The 18,563-nt window shown below is 44.2% G+C and overlaps 1 protein-coding gene and 2 long non-coding RNA genes across 6 annotated transcripts in view; 2 read left to right on the forward strand and 1 right to left on the reverse strand.

The window, feature by feature from the left end:
- Positions 1-11,246, forward strand: part of Gm38935 — a 33,826-nt gene extending 22,580 nt beyond the window's left edge. For 3 of the 4 annotated variants that reach the window (XR_003949582.1, XR_001780282.2, XR_003949583.1), the window contains one exon: positions 10,082-11,246. This is a non-coding gene — a long non-coding RNA (predicted gene, 38935). Of the gene's footprint in view, positions 1-9,258; positions 9,395-10,081 lie in introns of those variants that run through there. The other variant, XR_001780283.2, reaches the window with a different exon arrangement.
- The window catches only part of Appbp2 (amyloid beta precursor protein (cytoplasmic tail) binding protein 2), a 43,813-nt gene extending 30,169 nt beyond the window's left edge, over positions 1-13,644 (reverse strand). Inside the window, exon 1 of the mRNA NM_025825.3 lies at positions 13,196-13,644. Within this exon, the coding sequence (NP_080101.1) occupies positions 13,196-13,333 (138 nt within the window). The 5' untranslated portion in view covers positions 13,334-13,644. The remainder of the gene's footprint in view (positions 1-13,195) is intronic.
- Positions 13,645-13,689: 45 nt separating this feature from the next.
- On the forward strand, positions 13,690-16,828 carry Appbp2os (amyloid beta precursor protein (cytoplasmic tail) binding protein 2, opposite strand). The gene is made up of 4 exons (NR_028329.1): positions 13,690-13,856; positions 15,664-15,771; positions 15,935-16,038; positions 16,568-16,828. It is a non-coding gene; the product is annotated as an amyloid beta precursor protein (cytoplasmic tail) binding protein 2, opposite strand (long non-coding RNA).
- The last annotated feature ends 1,735 nt before the right edge of the window (positions 16,829-18,563 follow it).

Genomic DNA, 18,563 nt, shown 5'->3' on the forward strand with positions numbered 1-18,563 from the left:
CACCCCTTTAATCCCAGCACTTGGGAGGCAGAGGCAGGAAGATTTCTGAGTTCAAGGCCAGCCTGGTCTACACAGTGAGTTCCAGGACAGCCAGGGCTACACAGAGAAACCCTGTCTGAAGAAATCAAACCAAAACCAAACCAAAACCCAAGGTTAGAGAGTTGAAACAGACCTCTGGTTTCCACTTTGTGCAGATACAGGCAACCTATATATATGAACATATAAACACATCAGGATATTAAAAGGAACCTAGCAACATTGACTTTGCAACCACTATATCCCAGTCAAAAATACCAAGGAGTTAAATGATCACATAAAATTCTAAAATGTAACAGGCGTGGTAGCTTATACCTGTAATCTCAGCACTCAAAAAGCTGAGGCAGGACAACTGTCACAAGTTCAAAGCTAGTCAAAGCAAGTTAGTAAATTCTGGGTCAATCTGGGCTACAGTCTAAGACTCTTTTATCTCAAAAACCAAAAACCTAAAATATTCATGAATATAAAATACTACAAAAAAATAAAAACCCGTAACACTAATAAGTGAGAATTAGTTACATGGAGAGCCAATAAAAAGATGAACTGGGGAGTCTGACAGGGGGAACCTGGAAGAAGCAGGAGCCTAGCAGCTGAGCCCTGCAGCCAAGGTGTTGGTAGGTCATAGGGGTGTGCATGTGTGGTGTGTTTGGGTGTGGGGGGGGGGTCAGCTACTAGCAGAACTAGGTGGCAGAAGCATTAGCTAAGGGACATGGCTGGAGGCATAAAAACCTTAAACCTACCAATTTCCTGTCACTCAGAGTAGGGCTGCCTGTGACAGTAGAAAGGTGACCACAGTGGTATTCACCCTAGACCAAAACCTAGAGCACTCCTAAGAGGTGGCTCAGATATCAAAGTGACAAGGCTCATTTGGAATATACTAGACACAAGGGAACTGGTCCCCATCAACAAGGTTATGGTTATGTTCAAGATGAACCACTGCCACACTGTGAGGCCATGACACTTTCTACTCCAGTGGGAAGGTATTAAGTCCTTAGGGTACCCAGGGACTGCTCCACTCTAATCCCATGTTTTCTTACCTGCCTTTCCAATAAGCCCAGTTCCTCTCTCATTATTCTCTACACACCTTCCCAGCCTCTGCCTCGCTTTTTTCTCACATCTCTCCTTTTTGAGGTAGTTTGAATATGCTTGGCCCATGGGAAGTGGCACTATTAGGAGGTGTGGCCTTGTTGGGAGAAAGTCCTGTCACTGTGGGAGGTGAGTTTTAAGGTCCTATGCTCAGGCTCTCTGCCAAGCACAGAGACCAGTCCTTCTTCCTGGCTGCCTTCCGATAAAGATGTAGAACTCTCAGATCCTCCAGCATCATGTCTGCCTAGCTGCTGCCATGCTTCTCACCAGAGTGATAATGGACTGAACCTCTGAAACTGTAAGCCAGCCCCAACTAAATGTTGTCCTTTATAAAAAGTTGCCTTGCGCCGGGCGTGGTGGCGCACACCTTTAATCCCAGCACTCGGGAGGCAGAAGCAGGCGGATTTCTGAGTTCGAGGCCAGCCTGGTCTACAAAGTGAGGTCCAAGACAGCCAGGGCTATACAGAGAAACCCTGTCTCGAAAAACCAAAAAAAAAAAAAAAAAAAAAGTTGCCTTGGTCATGGTGTCTCTTCATAGCAATAAAACCCTAATCAAGACATCTTTGCTCTCCAAAAAGATGAACTGTACTTTAATCTGGTATGGGGTCACATGGCTGAGAGAGTTCCTAGTGGCCCAAAGGCTGAGCTGATTATCCTTATACCTAGGTTAAGGTTTACACAACAGTTTTAGAAATTGGCTACATCAATTCACACGGTACATGTCACCTATCAGTCCAGAACATACTGGTGGATCTCAACACTACTATCTCCCTGTGAAGTCCAGGGTTTCCTGCATTTGTTTTTGGTACTACTGCTCTCCAGAGCTCATCTTTGGGGTCAATGATTAAGCCTTGTCTCTATCATGTGGTCAGAGGCTGAATACTGGCTAAACACTGACTGCCCTCTACTTGGACAGCTCATGCTCCCTGGGGGCAGTATGTAAACTATTTCTCATAGAAATGATGGTACTGGGCTGGTGAGATGGCTCAGTGGGTAAGAGCACCCGACTGCTCTTCCGAAGGTCCAGAGTTCAAATCCCAGCAACCACATGGTGGCTCACAACCATCCGTAACAAGATCTGACTCCCTCTTCTGGTGTGTCTGAAGACAGCTACAGTATACTTACATATAATAATAAATAAATAAATCTTTAAAAAAAAAAAAAAAGAAATGATGGTACTAGGAACACCAACCCAAGAATAAATCTGGAAGATGAACTCCAACTACACAGATTTTAAGTTCTCCAACATCAAGGGTCATGCCTGCACAAAGGTATCCAAATCTCAGATGACACCTAAAGCCACCTGGCTTTTCTGGAGCCCATAGCTGCCTCAAGGCTCTCCTTACTAGAAGCCTAGGTCAATAGCTTCTTTGATAAACTGTAGAGTCTCAGCTCCTCAGCAAATGCTCACTTCTCTGACCCCTCTTCAGTTTCAATCCTGGTGACCTTACTATCATCTAACACTTCAGCAAAGCACCTTCCGACTTGAGGTCCTAGGGGGATATGGGCACGATAACACACAACATGACTGTGAGCCTCATTATCCCAATCGGCAGGTGCCTGATGTCACTTTTTCTGAGGTCCCCAACCACCCTCCACATCCATCCAGAAGTCCCAAGTGGAGCTGGAAATGGGGCTATAGCCCATTAAGCTTTTGCTGCAGATAGACCCCAGGAACAAAGGGCAGAGGTAAATGAATCCTTACCTCCAACCTCTAGGCACTCCATTACCAATCTCAATGCTGTAGTGAACTTTTAAACAGACTCTAACCAGATGTGAGGAGGGAAGAGAAAGGAGGACGGGGGGGGGGGGGTAGAAATACAAGGACCTTCTACTCAGCTCCTCCTTTTCTCCCAAGGCCTTCATCTCCTCCAGCTGCCCTAAAGCCCTTATAAATAGAGCTCTTTTCTCTTTAAAGAAAATTATAAAGGAAACTTCCAAAGGACCTGCGTTCAGTTCCTAGCACCCATGTGACAGCTCACCACTTTTGTAATTCCAATTCCAGGGGATCTGATACCCTCACAGACATACATGTAAGTAGAACAAAATCTACCTACCTAAGTTTGCACTATCCAATCTGTTCCTTCACTGGGTGTATCCTGTTCCTGGCCTGTTTTTCCAAAGCTTCCTCTCTTTCTTCTCATCCAAGATCCCAGGAAGAAACAACATCCCTGATGTTTTAATTTCCAAAGTAGGGTATGCCTATATATAGATAATTGCTTGATAAATTATCAGTCTAAAAAAACCTGCCTGATTAAGAGGTGATTTTTGGGTTTTGTTGTCTTTTGAGACTAAGTTTCATATAACCCAGACTGGCCTTGAACTCACTGTGCAGTGATCTTCCAGCCGCCAATCTTGTGACTGGCCAGAATTCTTTGGTTAATTTATAACTTAAGTTGTCTCTACTAAGATGTTACTTCCTCATGGAGCTCTTTCAGAGTTCTCAATTCAAATTCCATTCATTATATTCTCCCTATGATACAGTGTGCTTTCTTCCAAGCAGGTTCAAGACAAACAAGCATTAACCTAAAAAGGTATTTGTCAGGATAGAACCAAACACAACTAGCAGAAGAGAAAAAAGGCAATGAAATGGTCCTAATGATACTGTGCTACACTCACAGATTGTATTGTCTTCAGAGAGGCAAATGATGGGAGCGAGTGCATGGACCCTCAGTCAAACACTAGGCAGAGCCAGGAGAGCTCCTCAGAAGAGGGGGAGGAAGGCTTGGAGGAGCCAGAGGACATTACAAGAACACAAGCCACTGAAGCAACTAATCAGGGCTCATGGGGGCTCACAGAAAATGAAGTAGCAAACAGGGGCTCTGTATGGGTCTGAGCCAGGTCTTCTGTATATACCCTCTAGCTATGTAGCTTGGTGTTCCTGTGGGACTCCCAACAATGAGAGTGGGGGTGTCTCTGGCTCTTTTGCCTGTGCTTGGAACCCTTTTCCTCCTGGGTTGCCTCATCCAGCTGTGATATGGGTTTGAGCCCAGTCATTGTATCTTTTTAGGCCTTGTGTGGTGGATATCCCTGTAGGCCCACTGTTTCTTTCTGTTCCTTTTTTTTTTTTTTTTTAGGGAAACAGAGAAGGAGTTGATCTGGGAGAGAGGGGAAGTGAGGAGAATAAATGAAAAAAAAAGTATATTTATATTTCAAAGAAGAAATGAGGGGAAGGTATTTGTTAACCATCACTCCATAACATCCTATAACCTATTAAGTGGCTTCAGTCGCTACTATATTCCCAATCTTTAGCATGATTCCTGGTACTAGATATGCATTTAAATTTTTGGAATGAATAATTTTGTTAGTTCCCAACTTTGGATGAACTTGAAACTCAGAAGAGACAAACTCAAGACAGTCTCTATTCTATAGTTTATAATTAGCAACCAAGTATTCAGTACTGTTGTTATTCTATTATTTTTTTTGAAATAGTTCAGAAGTTGGTAAATATGATCCTAAGGAAAACCCCAATTTTTACACATAGATATGTCATCCCAACCATGTTATGAACAATTTATAAGAAAGATCTAACAGTGAATCTCACATGCTTAAGTTTTCACAGTAACTTCCAAAAATTTTTTAAGTACTTGGCTTTATTGTTTTCTTTTTTTAAAAAAAGTATTTTAAAAAACTGTATTATCTGACTATGTGTATGGACCTTAATATGTGTGTGTGTGTGTGTGTGTGTGTGTGTGTGTGTGTGTGCGTACCACATCCATACAGGAGCCCACAGAGTTTAGAAGGCGGCATCATAGCCCCTGGAACTGGAGTTACACGTCATTCTGAGCCATCAAGTGGATTCTGGGAACTGAACCTTGGTCCTCTGCAAAAACAGTAAATTCTTTTAACCTAACCACTGAGCCATCTCTCCATCCCCCTTTAAAAATGTTTATTAATTCTTTGACACTATTATACAATGTATTTTGATCATATTCAATTCTTCCTTGCCCAGTTCCTTTCAGATCCAGCTTCCTTACTTGTCAACACCATTCTGTGCCCTCTTCAAAGAAAACTGAAAACAAAACAAAACATAGAATTCAGTTTGCGGTGTCCACACCCTCTTGATTGTAGGCTATCCACTGGTGCTTGGGTTACTCTCCAAGGGCCACATCCTCAAAGAGAAGTGACTCTTCTTCTCCCAGTGGCTACCATCTGGCTGGAAGCAGGACTTGTGCATGCTGTCACAGATGCCGAAAGTTCACACGTGCAGCTGCCCTGCTGTCTCACTGTGGCCATCTCCTCCCTCTGACCCTCACAGGCTTCAGTTCCTTACTCCACTTTTTGGGAAGAAGGGGCTAAGCATCCCATAGCCTTATTCTCTGCACCTCAACCAGCTGTGGGTCTCTGTGTTAACTGCCATATGTGATCTAACTAACCTTTTTAGAGCAAGGTGCTAGTAGCTGGTGAACAGCAGCCTCAGTTTTCTACTATAGAATATAACAAAGATGGAAAACTTGAAAACAAATTCTGAATATGGCTGCTTTAATTCATAGACAAAAATATGTTTCTTTTTTTCCCTCCTCCTAAGACAGGGTCTCTCTTTGTAGCCCTGGCTGGCCTCAAACGCATAGAGATCTGACTCCTGAGCACTGAAATTAAAGGTGTGCACCACCACTGCCTGACTGGTTTGAAGCTTTTGAACACAGAAAATCTACAGTTGCCAAAAATTAAGAAGATAAAACTTGAGCTGGTGGTGGTTAAGCCCAGCACTTGGGAAACAGAAGCAGATGGATCTCTTGAGTTTTGCATAGTAAGTTCCAGGAGAGTCGGGGCTACAAAACAAAAACCTGGCCTACCAGCAAAGTGCAGTAGTGCACATCTGTAACTCCGGTATCAGACCGGAGGCTGAGGTGGGAAGATTCTAATTCCAGGCCACTCTGAATTAATGACGCTGTCACAGAAAAACATAAACAAAAAATTGAAAAAGGAGCTCAAGAGTGAGCTCAGTCATCAAAAACAGTTGCAGAGCAAGCATGTCGCCCTGAGTTCAATGCCCAACATCTCCTATAATCCCAGCACCGGGGAGGCTGGGGGGCAGTGGGGGCAGCTGGAGCTCCTGGCCAGCTAGTCCCACTTACCCCAGATCCCGCCCCCCCTTTCTTAAAACAAGATTTCAAAGCCCTAGCTGGCTGGTCTGAAATGCACACATACACATTCATACAAGCACACACCCATGCATTTGTGCATATGGCTATGAGGGACCCATTCTCAAAAACCAAGGTGGAGAGGGCATGGTGGCCCACATCTTTAAACCAAGCATGCGGGAGGCAGAGGCAGGCATATCTCTGAGTTCCAGGCCAGAATGGTCTAAATAGTAAGAAACAAACAAACAAAAGGACCAAGGTCCACAAGGCCTGAGGACTACCATACATACCTCTGGCCTCCACATGTACACCACACCTTAACTGCATAACCTACAACCACACTTCTACACAAAACCAAACAAATCTGTTATGAAACTCATGAAGTTCTCAGAGACAAATGTAAAAACACCCAGGTGGGGAGATGACATTCATCATCTAGTAACCATCAAAACTCCAGAATAAAAAACAAAAACAAAAAAACCCTCCAGAATATATAAAATTCTGTTCACAGAACAAAATAACCCATTTCTAAAAAAGGAAAAAAGAAATGAAAAGAAAAAAAGAAGAAAATGAACTTACAGCTAAAAAGAGACTTAAGAGAGATATCTGGTCTGAGGAGACTGCTCAGTGGCTAAAGAGTACCTACTGCCCAAGCAAGAGGACCTAAATTCAGATTGCCATCACTAACATAAGACTTGGCACATGTGAGTATAACACCATCACTGTGGGAGTGTAGACAGTTGTACCACTGCAACTTGCTGGCTAATAGCCTGGCTCCGGGTCTAGTGACAAACTCTCAAGATAATAAGGCATAGTGACAAAGTAGGACCCCCAGTGTCTTAGTGTACACATGTGTGCACGTGCACATATATTACATATCATTACATGTTACATACATTCAATACAAGCACACAAAAGATATATTCCAGGACCACTGGGGCTGTAGCTCAATAGTGTGTTTGGCAGACCTGCGCATGGTGGTACATATCTGTAATCCCACTACGTAAGATGCAGAAGGATCAGAACAGGATCATTCTTTTTTATTTTAAGATTTATTTATTTATTATATGTAAGTACACTGTAGCTGTCTTCAGACACCCCATAAGAGAACATCAGATGTTGTTATAGATGGTTGTGAGCCACCATGTGGTTACTGGAATTTGAACTCAGGACCTCTGGAAGAGCAGTCAGTGCTCTTAACCATTGAGCCATCTCTCCAGCCCAGAACAGGACCATTATTAGCCACATATGAAGTTCAAGGCAACCATGGGCTATATGATATATGAGATTCTATCTCCAAATAAGTTCCATTACTAAGTAGTAGAACTCAAGGTCCTAATTGAAACAAGCAATTTGAAATCAGACACGCATTATGCTCAAGTATTAGTTATTAAAATATCATAGAGCCGGGCGTGGTGGCACACGCCTTTAATCCCAGCACTCGGGAGGCAGAGGCAGGTGGATTTCTGAGTTCGAGGACAGCCTGGTCTACAAAGTGAGTTCCAGGACAGCCAGGGCTACACAGAGAAACCCTGTCTCAAAAAAAAAAAAAAAAAAAAAAAAAAAACATAGGTGAAATAATATCTAGATTTGCACCCAAATACAAGACGGGGTAAAATGGGTGAGAAATTAGATTATATAATAAAAATAACGAGGACATGACAATAATACCAGGATCTCACTATTTACATCAGGCTACCAGGTTGGCCTTTAATTTCTTGACTCCCACCCCGTCTTAGCTTCCTGACTGCTGGAAGTTTGGCATATGCTACCATGCTAGATTATAAGAAATGGTACCTCTGTGCTAACAAGATGTTTCAGTGAGCAAAGGCTTGCTGCCAAGGCTGAGGACCCAAGTTTGATCCCCAGAACACACACAGTGGAGGGAGAGAACCAACACTTGCAAAGGCTTCTCTGATCTCCACATGCATACGCACACAATAGATAAACATGTATGTATGCATGTATTTGCATACATATACCTATGTATATATGTATGTATGTATGTATGTGTGTATACACACACACACACACATATATATATATGAATGAAATAGTCACTTTTAGAGCTGTGTACAAGACACATGCAGGTCCATCCATCACCCTATTCTATGTATGTGTTTAATTTAACATGAAAAGTTTATTTTATGGTTGTACGGATCCAGCTAGAGAAGACCTCAACATGCTGGCAAGCACTCTACTTCTAGCAGGGAAGAGAAGCTGAAGATGGCTTAGCAGTTAGACGCACAACTGTTCTTACAGAGGACACAAGTTCATTTATAACCACACCTAACTCCCAGCTTCAGGGGATGCCACACTTCTGCGCTCCAAGTGTAACTGCATCATCTGCATCATTTAAAAAGTAAAATGGGGGGGGGGGGGTGTAGAGAGAGATGGCTCAGTGGTTAAGAGCACCGACTGCTCTTCCAGAGGTTCTGAGTTCAAATCCCAGCAACCACATGGTGGCTTACAACCATCCCTAATGAGCTCTGACACCCTCTTCTGGAGTGTCAGAAGACAGCTACAGTGTACTTACATATAATAAATAAATAAATCTTTAAAAAAAAAGTAAAATAGGAATAAAGCATGGCAGGCAATGCAGCTCAGCAGCTGAAGATTCTTGCCACCAAGCCTGACCTGAATTTGCTCTCTGAGGCTCACGAATGGAAGAGAAGCCAGGCAGTGGTAGCGCAGGCCTTTGATGCCAGCACTTGAGAGGCAGAGGCAGGCAGATTTCTGAGTTCGAGGTCAGCCTGATCTACAGAGTGAGTTCCAGGACAGCTGGGCTATACAGAGAAACCCTGTCTCGGGGAAAAAAAAAAAAACAACAAACAGAAAACTCCAAAACCAAAAAACAAAACTAAACTAAACATGGTAGTATGTACACACAATCACAATCCTACCACTTAGGAGGAAGAGGCTAAATCAGCGGTTCTCAACCTTCCTAATGCTACAACCCTTTAATGCAGTTCCTCATGTTGTAGTGACTCCAACCATAAAGTTGTTGCTACTTCATAACTGTTATTTTGCTACTGTCTAATATAATATATAGGATATCTGATATGAAATCAAAAAAGGATTTCAACACACGGGTTGAGAACCACTGGGCTAGAAGCTCATGAGTTTTATGGCAGCACTGGCTACAAGAGACTATGAATCAACAGCATCAGAGGCTGGGAAGAGAAGGGAAAGGTAGGTAGGGGAGCAGAGGGAGGAAGGAAATGGAGGCAGGGGAGTTAGCTTCATCAATAAAGTGCTTGCTTGCTTGTAAGCATGAGGACCAGAGTTAAACCCTAGCATCCATGTAAGGCACTCTGCTGAATAATCAAAGCACTTGAAGGTGGAGACAGTAAGATCCCTGAGACACTGTAGTCAGCCAGTCTAGCCAATGAGACACTGAGTCCAAAGAAATGGGTGGTCATCTTGAGGATGATACCCTAGGTTGTTCTCTGTCTGGCCTCCATACTCAGGTGTATATATGGATACATGGAACACACACAAGTATAAACTTTAAACATTAAAAATGATATGTTAGCCGGGTAGTGGTGGCACACGCCTTCAATCCCAGCACTTGGGAAGCAGAGACAGGCGGATTTCTGAGCTCAAGGCCAACCTGGTCTGCAGAGTTCCAGGACAGCAGAGAAACCCTGCCTTGAAAAACCAAAAAGATATGTTGCCAGCCAGGCAGTGGTGGTGCATGCCTTTAATCCCAGCACTCAGGAGGCAGAGGCAGGCAGAGTTTTTGAGTTCCAGGACAGCCAGGGCTATACAATGAAACCATGTCTCAAAAAACCAAAAACAACAAAGATATGTCAGTTTGTACTCCATAAGCATGGTAGTAGCTTCTATTAATTAATATTCTTTTTTTCTCTCAGGTTGTATTTTGACTGGGCACATGGGACACAGAGGACAACATTGAGTGTTGTCCCTCAGGACACTGACCACCTCATTCACTTGAAGCAGGGTCATATGGCTTCTGGCTTCACACTTAGAAAAGTCTTCTCACCAGGCGTGGTGGCGCACACCTTTAATCCCAGCACTCGGGAGGCAGAGGCAGGCGGATTTCTGAGTTCGAGGCCAGCCTGGTCTACAAAGTGAGTTCCAGGACAGCCAGGGCTACACAAAAAAACCCTGTCTCGAAAAACCAAAAAAAAAAAAAAAAAAAAGGAGCACTGACTGCTCTTCCAAAGTTCCTGAGTTCAAGTCCCAGCAACCACATGGTGGCTCACAACCATCTGTACTGGGATCTGATGCCCTCTTCTGCTGTGTCTGAAGGCAGCTATAGTGTTCTCATATACATAAAATAAATAAAATCTTTAAATAAATAAATTTTTTAAGACAAGGTCTCTCTGCATAGTTCTGACTAGCTTGGAACTCCTCACATATGTATAGACCAGGCTGGCCTCAACTCACGGAGATTTGTCTGGCACTAAGGCCCTTAAATCTCAGCACCAGGAGGCAGAGGCAGGTGTATCTCTGAGTCAAGAAACCAGTCTGGTCTTCATAGAGTTCCAGGCCCGCCAAAAAAATTCTGTCTTAAAATAAATACATAAAAAGTTAAGAGAAGGGCTGGTGAGATGGCTCAGCGGGTAAGAGCACTGACTGCTCTTTCGAAGGTCCTGAGTTCAAATCCCAGCAACCACATGGTGGCTCACAACCACCCATAATGAGATCTGACCCCCTCTTCTGGTGCATCTGAAGTCAGCTACAGTGTACTCATGTATAATAATAAATCTTTGGGCCGGAGCAAGCAGGGACTGAGTGAGCAGAGTTGACCAGAATGGCGGAGACAACCGGAGCAGGCAGAGGTCCTAAAAATTCAATTCTCAACAACCACATGAAGGCTTACAGCCATCTGTTCAGCTACAATGTATTCACATACATAAAATAAATAAATAAATACATCTCTTTAAAAAAAAATCTGGGGATGTAGTGTAGTAGACTGCTTGTGTAGCATGAACTAGACCCTAGATTCAACTTCCAGAACAGTAAAAGCATAAATAAGACAAAGAAGGGCTAGAGAGATAGCTGAGCAGTTAAGAACACTGACTGTTCTTCCAGGTCCTGAATTCAAATCCCGGCAACAACCTGGTGGCTCACAACCATCTGTAATTGGATCTGATGCCCTCTTCCGGTGTGTCTGAAGATAGATACAGTGTGTACTCATAAATAAAACAAGTAATTCTTATTTTAAAAAAAAAGGAAACAAGTTTTTGCAGGGTTATACTCTACTATACAGGTGAATTTAGTTATAAGACGTAAACAAATGTAACAGATGACCGTATTTAACCCAGCTCCAAGCCCTGCACCAAGGTCCACATCAAGTATCTGACTAAAAAATAAAATGTTCCCAAAAAAGCAATATGAAAACTCTGACCTACACAGAGACAGGACACAGGCCAAAGCATACTCACTAACAATAATCTTCAAAGGAAAGGCTTTAATTTCAGTGGAGGGTACTAAAAGATACTAAAAGCATTTTGACAGAATTCAGAGAGTAAGGGTATTTTTACTGGTTAGATTCCCAGTGACTTGCTCTAGAAGGTGTACACTATACATATGACTTAATAAAATCAACAGAAATAGCACATACTGCAGCAGTTTTCCAGGTTGAGCAAAACAAATTAATTTGTCCTTGGTACCGATGTAGCCTAAATGCATAAAACTAACATTAGTCACACACAAGTAATCAATGTATCAAAACCATTTGGAATGGAGGGAGGTTTCCTTCTAAATCGAAAAATTTTAACACATGCTGTCAAGATGAATCTTCTCCAGGTATTTAGGAGAGAAATGAGTTTACCTGTTAAGTAAGGGTTGGTGCAAAGCAGCAGCAGGGTTTATAGACTGCAGTATGTCAGTTGCTAATTCTGAAAGAATGTTCTCAAGCTGGAAAAAGCAGACAATCTCTCTAATAAAACAAACGCCCTAAAACACCGAACAAAGATAAGAATATACAAATCTGCTAAATATCAAATTACACTGCTGGGAGACAACTAACTAATCAAGTAATACTAAAGATCTAAAAATAAAAGCTCTACTGGTCATATTTTGCAAAAGTGGCTACTGGAAACTGAAATTCTCGCTGACTCAAAGCAAGGATCCCTGAATAAGGCCAGTGTTCACACTCAAACGTGGGGGAGAGGAAAAGGGAGGCTCCGAGTCCATAAAGTTCTCCTCCCTCTCAGAACACTGCAAAAATTGTCCACGTCTATGAACACTTACCCTTGAAACTCCTTGGAGAGCAACTTGGGACTTTCTGTGCAGATTTTTGAGAGGGAGCGACGCAAGAATGCTGCAAAATCGCACTTTTCATACACATTGGTATAATTCAGATTTCTACTTCTTGCTTTCAGGGAATTTCACTGCGTCCTTTCTAAAGATCCAGTCTATTACTAATCTATTAGTAAAATTCCCAATTTAACCCAAAGTGTAAACCGAAAAACCAAAACAAACCTAGAAACCACACAAAAAAGCTTTCAAGGATATGCAAATGAAGCCCACAGACCATTTTCATTAAGCCCTAACTAAATCATTTCGGATTGAAAGAAAGGAAAGGGACGAAACTCGGATTAGAGAAGGGAGGGGAAAAAAAAAAGAAAAAGAAAGAAAGCAGTTACTCGGGTAAAGAGGATCGACGAGATGACAAAGTAGGGAGAATTAGGGGTGGAGCGGAACAAAAAAGTCCAGCTGATACAAACACTAGAGAAGACAGAAAATACCCCAGCGACTAGAGGACCGGGTGGGACTCGGCTGGGTCAGGCATTCCCGCAGGCCTACCCTGGGGCCCCTAAGGGGATGGCGGATAGCTCTCACACAAGAACCCCCCCGGGCCGCACAGACCGGGAGGCAGACGCGGGGGTGGCGGCGTATCGGAAAGCGGCCACCGCAGCCGACGCTACCTCGAGAGCTACAGGCCGGGCCGTGGACGTGGAAGGGGGTGCGGCCCAGGAGCAGCGGCGGGGTCCGATAGAACAGATCGCCTGTACCTTGTAGTAAACGTCGAACTGGATATTCTCCGGCAAGGAGCGGATGTCGCGGCGCGAGCGGATGTAGTTGTCCACGACAGCGGAGATGGCGGTGTTGTAGAGCGTCTCCGGGATCCACTCGAGCTCCACGGCCGCCATCTTCCCTCGCTCCTCCTCCGCCTCCTCCCGCAGGCCTCCGCCTCCCTCCGTAGCGAACCCGTGTGAGGCTCCGGAGGCTTCCGAGGGGCGGCGACCACGCGGGCGAGCGGGCGTGCGCGCGCCTCTCGGACCCGGCTGCCGGGCCTCTGCGTGCGCGCGCGGCCTGAGGGCAGATGGTGCTGGCGGTAGCGGCGGTAGCGGCGGCCACGGAAGATCCGGACGAACGCAGACCACGACCGTACCGAGAGCCTCACATTCCCAACAGGAGAGCGAGCCCAGTTCCGTCCAGGCTCTCAGCTCTGCATGGGCGGGGCTGCGTGTGTGCGTCATGACGTCAACGCGCGACGCGCCGACGCGCCCGGGAAGGAATGCGGCAGGCGGAAAACTTGCGGAGAAAGAGCGCGGAGCGTCTGAGGGGCGCTGGGTGCTTGTTCCTAAAGGACGAGACACCGGGGAAGCTGGGCGGTAGTTGGAGTGGTGTTTTATCCAGCGTGCTGTGGCTCTCCAACACAGTCTCGTTTCAGTGAGTTTTTCGACGACAGCCCTCTTCAACTTTAAGAATTGATCTTTTAGATCAACGAACTTTAGGACTGATCTTTTTTTCACAAAAGTGCACAGCACGGACGGGGCATGGTGGTGCACTTGGAATGGATCGCTTGGGAGGCAGAGGCAGGGGTATCTCCTGAGGTCAAGGTCTATGGAGTGAGACCCTGTCTCAAACAAAGAAAATCTATATTGAGGGATGTGGTGGCCCATCACTTTTATCCCAGCACTGCAGAGACAGAGGCAGGTGGATTTCTGTGAGCTCCAGGCCAGCCTGGTCTACAGTGTGAGTTCCAGGCCTGTCCCTCTTGCTCTGGCCCTGTTGTCTCCTGCTCTACTCGCTCAGCCCTAGCTCATAGATTCTTTTTCATTGGGGATGGTTGTGAGCCACCATGTAGTTGCTGGGATTTGAACTCATGACCTCCGGAAGAGCAGTCGGTGCTCTTAATCAACTGAGCCATCTCACCAGCCCCTATCCAATTTTATTTTATTTTAAATTTTGGTTTTTCGAGACAGGGTTTCTCTGTATAGCCCTGGCTGTCTTGGAACTCACTTTGTAGACCAGGCTGGCCTCGAACTCAGAAATCTGCCTACCTCTGCCTCCCGAGTGCTGGGACAATTTTCTTTTTTCTTTTTTTTTAAAAGAAGAAAAATTTGTTTAACATGCCCTGGCTCTCCTAGAACTTTATCTGTAGACCAGGCTAGCCTCAAGTCACAGAGATCTTGCTGCCTCTGCCTCGCTAGTGCTGGGATCAAAGGTAGTTGCCAGCATTTTTTTACTGAGCAATCATTCAAGCCCCGTTTCCCCATTTTTGCATTGAAAAAAAAAAGAATCTATTAAATGTTTTGGCTTGCCTACCAAATTCTTCTAGTAGTCTGAGAATGCATGTCAAACAAATGGAGAAATGCACTTTAAATCCAGTGAAACTGATTAACCATACACACATTTAAACTTCTTCAGTCCTGTGATTTCTTAGGCTATAATTGACAAACCTGGGAAAGCTGTAGTCAGCCTCAAAATAGGGTTGACAGATTTATCAAGTTTAAAAAAAAAACATAGAAACCTCTAAAACACCCTTTGATTGATTGATTGATGATTGATTTTGAGTCAGGGTCCTACTTATGGGCATGGCTGGCCTGGAACAATAACTTGTTAGCTTTGGATTTAAACTTGCACTGATTCTCTATCTCCCAAGACAGGGGGTGGGGGTGGAGGCTGGTGGGTAGCAGTGAACTCAAATTTCTGTTGTTTGGTTGTTTTTGTTTTGGGGAACGATGGGGGGGGGGGTGTTATTTGTTTGTTTTTTAGAAGTAGAACTGGAGCTTTGCTTTGGAGTCCAAACTGACATGGAACAGGGAATCTTGTCTCAGTCTACTGAGAGCTAGGATTACAGGCCCCTGCAGCCATGCTCTGTTGAAAGTTTTTAAGATGTATGAGCCATGACGTAGTTTTACCTACCCCTTTAAGATCATAAAGAACATAGTTCCTGCTGGGCTGTGGTGCCACTCACCTTTAGTCCCAGTACAGAGAGGCAGAGGCAGGCAGATATCAAGGCCAGCCTGGTCTCCAAAGGAAGTTCCAGCACAGCCAGGGTTACACAGAAAAATTCTGTCCCCCCCAAAAAAACAAAACAACAACAAAAGAAAGAAAAAGAAAAAACATAGTTCCTTTAGCAAATCCTACATTAGTTTTCGGGCTCAAATATATTTTTGGATCCCTTTCGTATAAAACTATATAACTATTCACTATGACCTATTAAAACATTATTATCTATCTCCACTTCCAGTTTAAGTGAATACCTATATTTTATCCAGCATCTATATTCAAGGGATTCGTGAAAGAATGCAGATCTCTTAGGATATTTCATCAGAATCAGAACCGGGATGCAGATTCTGTGAGTAGATGAAGGGTGTCAGACAAACATATCCATCGCTGTAAAATCGTAGATGCTGATAGTCAAAATTAGAGATTTAAAAAGAGGGCTGGGAGCAGCTTGGCAGAGAAGCATAGGCATGCACAAGCCCTGCATTTGAACTCTGTCTTTAATTTGGGAACAGACCTCTTGATTCCTTTATGGCTTTGAAACAGAAGATGTTATTAAAACATGCAAGATGCCCTTGGGAGCCTTGGTCAAGAGGACACAGCCTGGGTCACAGGCGGGGTGAGTAGTAGGGGCATCAAGTTCCTTGGGACAAGGTTGATCTTTGCCACCAGGATATCTGATTTCTTCTTCTTGTTTCTTCACTTCCCACAACTACCTAGCAAACAACAACCCACCACCACCAACCCCACCTCTCCCTCTCGGGGGCCCTAGCATTTATATACGCTCGGAAAAGTCCCCAGAATTCCAAATAGCACACACTTGCCAAGACTACCTGCAGCTGACAAAATGGCACCCTGGCTAGAGCATGAGGCAGATCATAGCCAGCTTCGGTGGGCAACCCCACATACCACACTGGGGATTAAAATGAAAACACATTCTTATAATATTTCTATGTTTTTAAAGAAACCAAAATTCTCACCACATTTTACAATCACTAGGGTCGAAGTGGTTTATTATATACATACCATAGATAACTAGAAAACCCCATTTCAGCCCCCTAAGGTTGCTAGGTACTTATCACCTTAGACTCCGTGATGACCCTTATGTTTCTCATGGCTACATGTGATAAACGTGTGACTTTCCTCAGGAGAAGGAGACATGCTGGAACGAGCGGCACAGGCCTGTCATCCCAGCTACTGAGGATGAAGCGTGAGGATCACAGACTCAGACCTGCCAGAGCCATACAGTGAGCAACTTAGACTGTCTTAAATTTTAACAAAACAAACCGATAGAAGTGGAGATGGGAATGGGCTCACATTGCGGAGGTCTAGTGCCTCGCAGCTGAGAGACCTTTGACTCAATCCCCAATATATCAAAATTAATGAAAATTAAAGTGATGCATACAGTATGGTGGCCTGAGCAGGACAACTTTCTGCTATTGCCCTTATTCTTTTGTGATAGGGATGTTGCTTTGTAGCATATGCTGGCCTTGAAATCACATCTTCCTGCCCTGGCCTCACAGTTATTGCCACTCCAGCCCTGCACGCCCATCCTTGCCTCTGTTACACGCAGGAATATTGAAACGGTCACAGTGACCGTTTTTGTCCTAAATCTGAAGTATTTTCCTGAAGACCAGGTCTAAATCCACATATTCAAGACTGATCCACCACGGAGTAATGGCTGCATGGATCCGAAAGCTGAGTTTTCAAGACATAGCTACGGTACCACATGTCATCACATCATAGAAGCTACACCATAAGTGACCAATGGGGCTCAAGTTCTACCCACTAGGGAAGGATGCATATAGGAAAAGTCTAATTCTTACCTCTCACCTACGTCTACAGAAAATGAAATTTCTGGACATGTTTGCAACTACTGTCCCATAGATTTTTTTTTCTTCTTTAAATTCTCCCTGATTACTACACATAACATTCTATTAGTCAAGACCTATTGGGCTAGCAGTATAGCTCATTTGATAGAGTACTTATTTATAAAGCCTTGGGTTTAATTCCCAGAACCACATAAATATGGTAGGAACCAAATGAATGTAACGTGGTGGCACTGGAGAGGGGGGAAAGTGCTGAGGCTTGGTCTGTTGTTAGGTGTTGTAGTGCTAAATTCTGTACTGGAAGGCCTAGGCCTACAAGCCAATTCTCACATTTACAAGCTTTTGTTGTGCAAACCTTCTCCCTTGGTTTAAAACTATTCAGTTAAATAAAATTGGCTACAGCCAATTACTGGAGGGATTAGAGGTAGATGGACTTTGAGTTACCTGGTTGGGGGGTGGAGAAGAGAGAGGAACAGGAAAGAAGGAGGAGAGCGAGAGGAGCAGAGGAAGCCACCATGAGTGGAGTTGCTCCATGAGCATGAGGCCAGGAGAAACAGCAAGTATCTGGGGTATGCCGTTGGGGAGGTGACCAGATCCACAGTGAGAAAAGTAAATTAAGCCAGGTGGTGCACGCCTGATCTGCACTTGGGAGGCAGAGGCAGGCAGATTTCTGAATTCGAGGCCAGACTGGTCTATAAAGTGAGTTCCAGGACAGCCAGGGCTATACAGAGAAACCCTGTCTTGGAAAAAAAAAAAAAAAAAAGGGAGAAGGAGAAAGAGAAGAAGAGTATATTAGGGGTTACCCCCCCCTCCTACCAGTAATTTGTCAAAGTCAAATAAAATAACCATAGTCTGAGTCTCATTTATTTGTAAGCCAGCAATCAGGGATAAGCTTAAAATGGTTGTTCTACAGGAAGGTCAGAAATTCAAGATCTGGGTATGCCCATGTACCTAAGTGCAATACCTTTGGTACCTTCGTTGGATCCGCCTGCAGCTAGAGTTACAGGAAGTTGAGAACTGCCTGGTGTGGGGTAGAAACACTGGCCAGTGAGTAACAGTTAACAGACAGTTAAGGTTAAAGCTAAGGGCACTCAAACCTGGGTCCTCTGAAAAGCAGTCAGTTCTCGTAACCCCTGAGGCATCCATCTCTCCAGCTCCATTTGTTTCTTAACATTGATCTTATGTCATCTGGAGAGAACAAGGAAGGGTGGGCTGAGAAGGTCTGTTGTCTAAAATAAGATTAAATTTCAGTATATGGACCCATATCTCTGTTCCTTGAGTTAATACTTAGAGAAACAAAGCAAGCCAGATGTTT

The sequence above is a fragment of the Mus musculus genome, chromosome 11 (genome assembly GCF_000001635.26).
Source record: "Mus musculus strain C57BL/6J chromosome 11, GRCm38.p6 C57BL/6J".
NCBI lineage: Eukaryota > Metazoa > Chordata > Mammalia > Rodentia > Muridae > Mus > Mus musculus.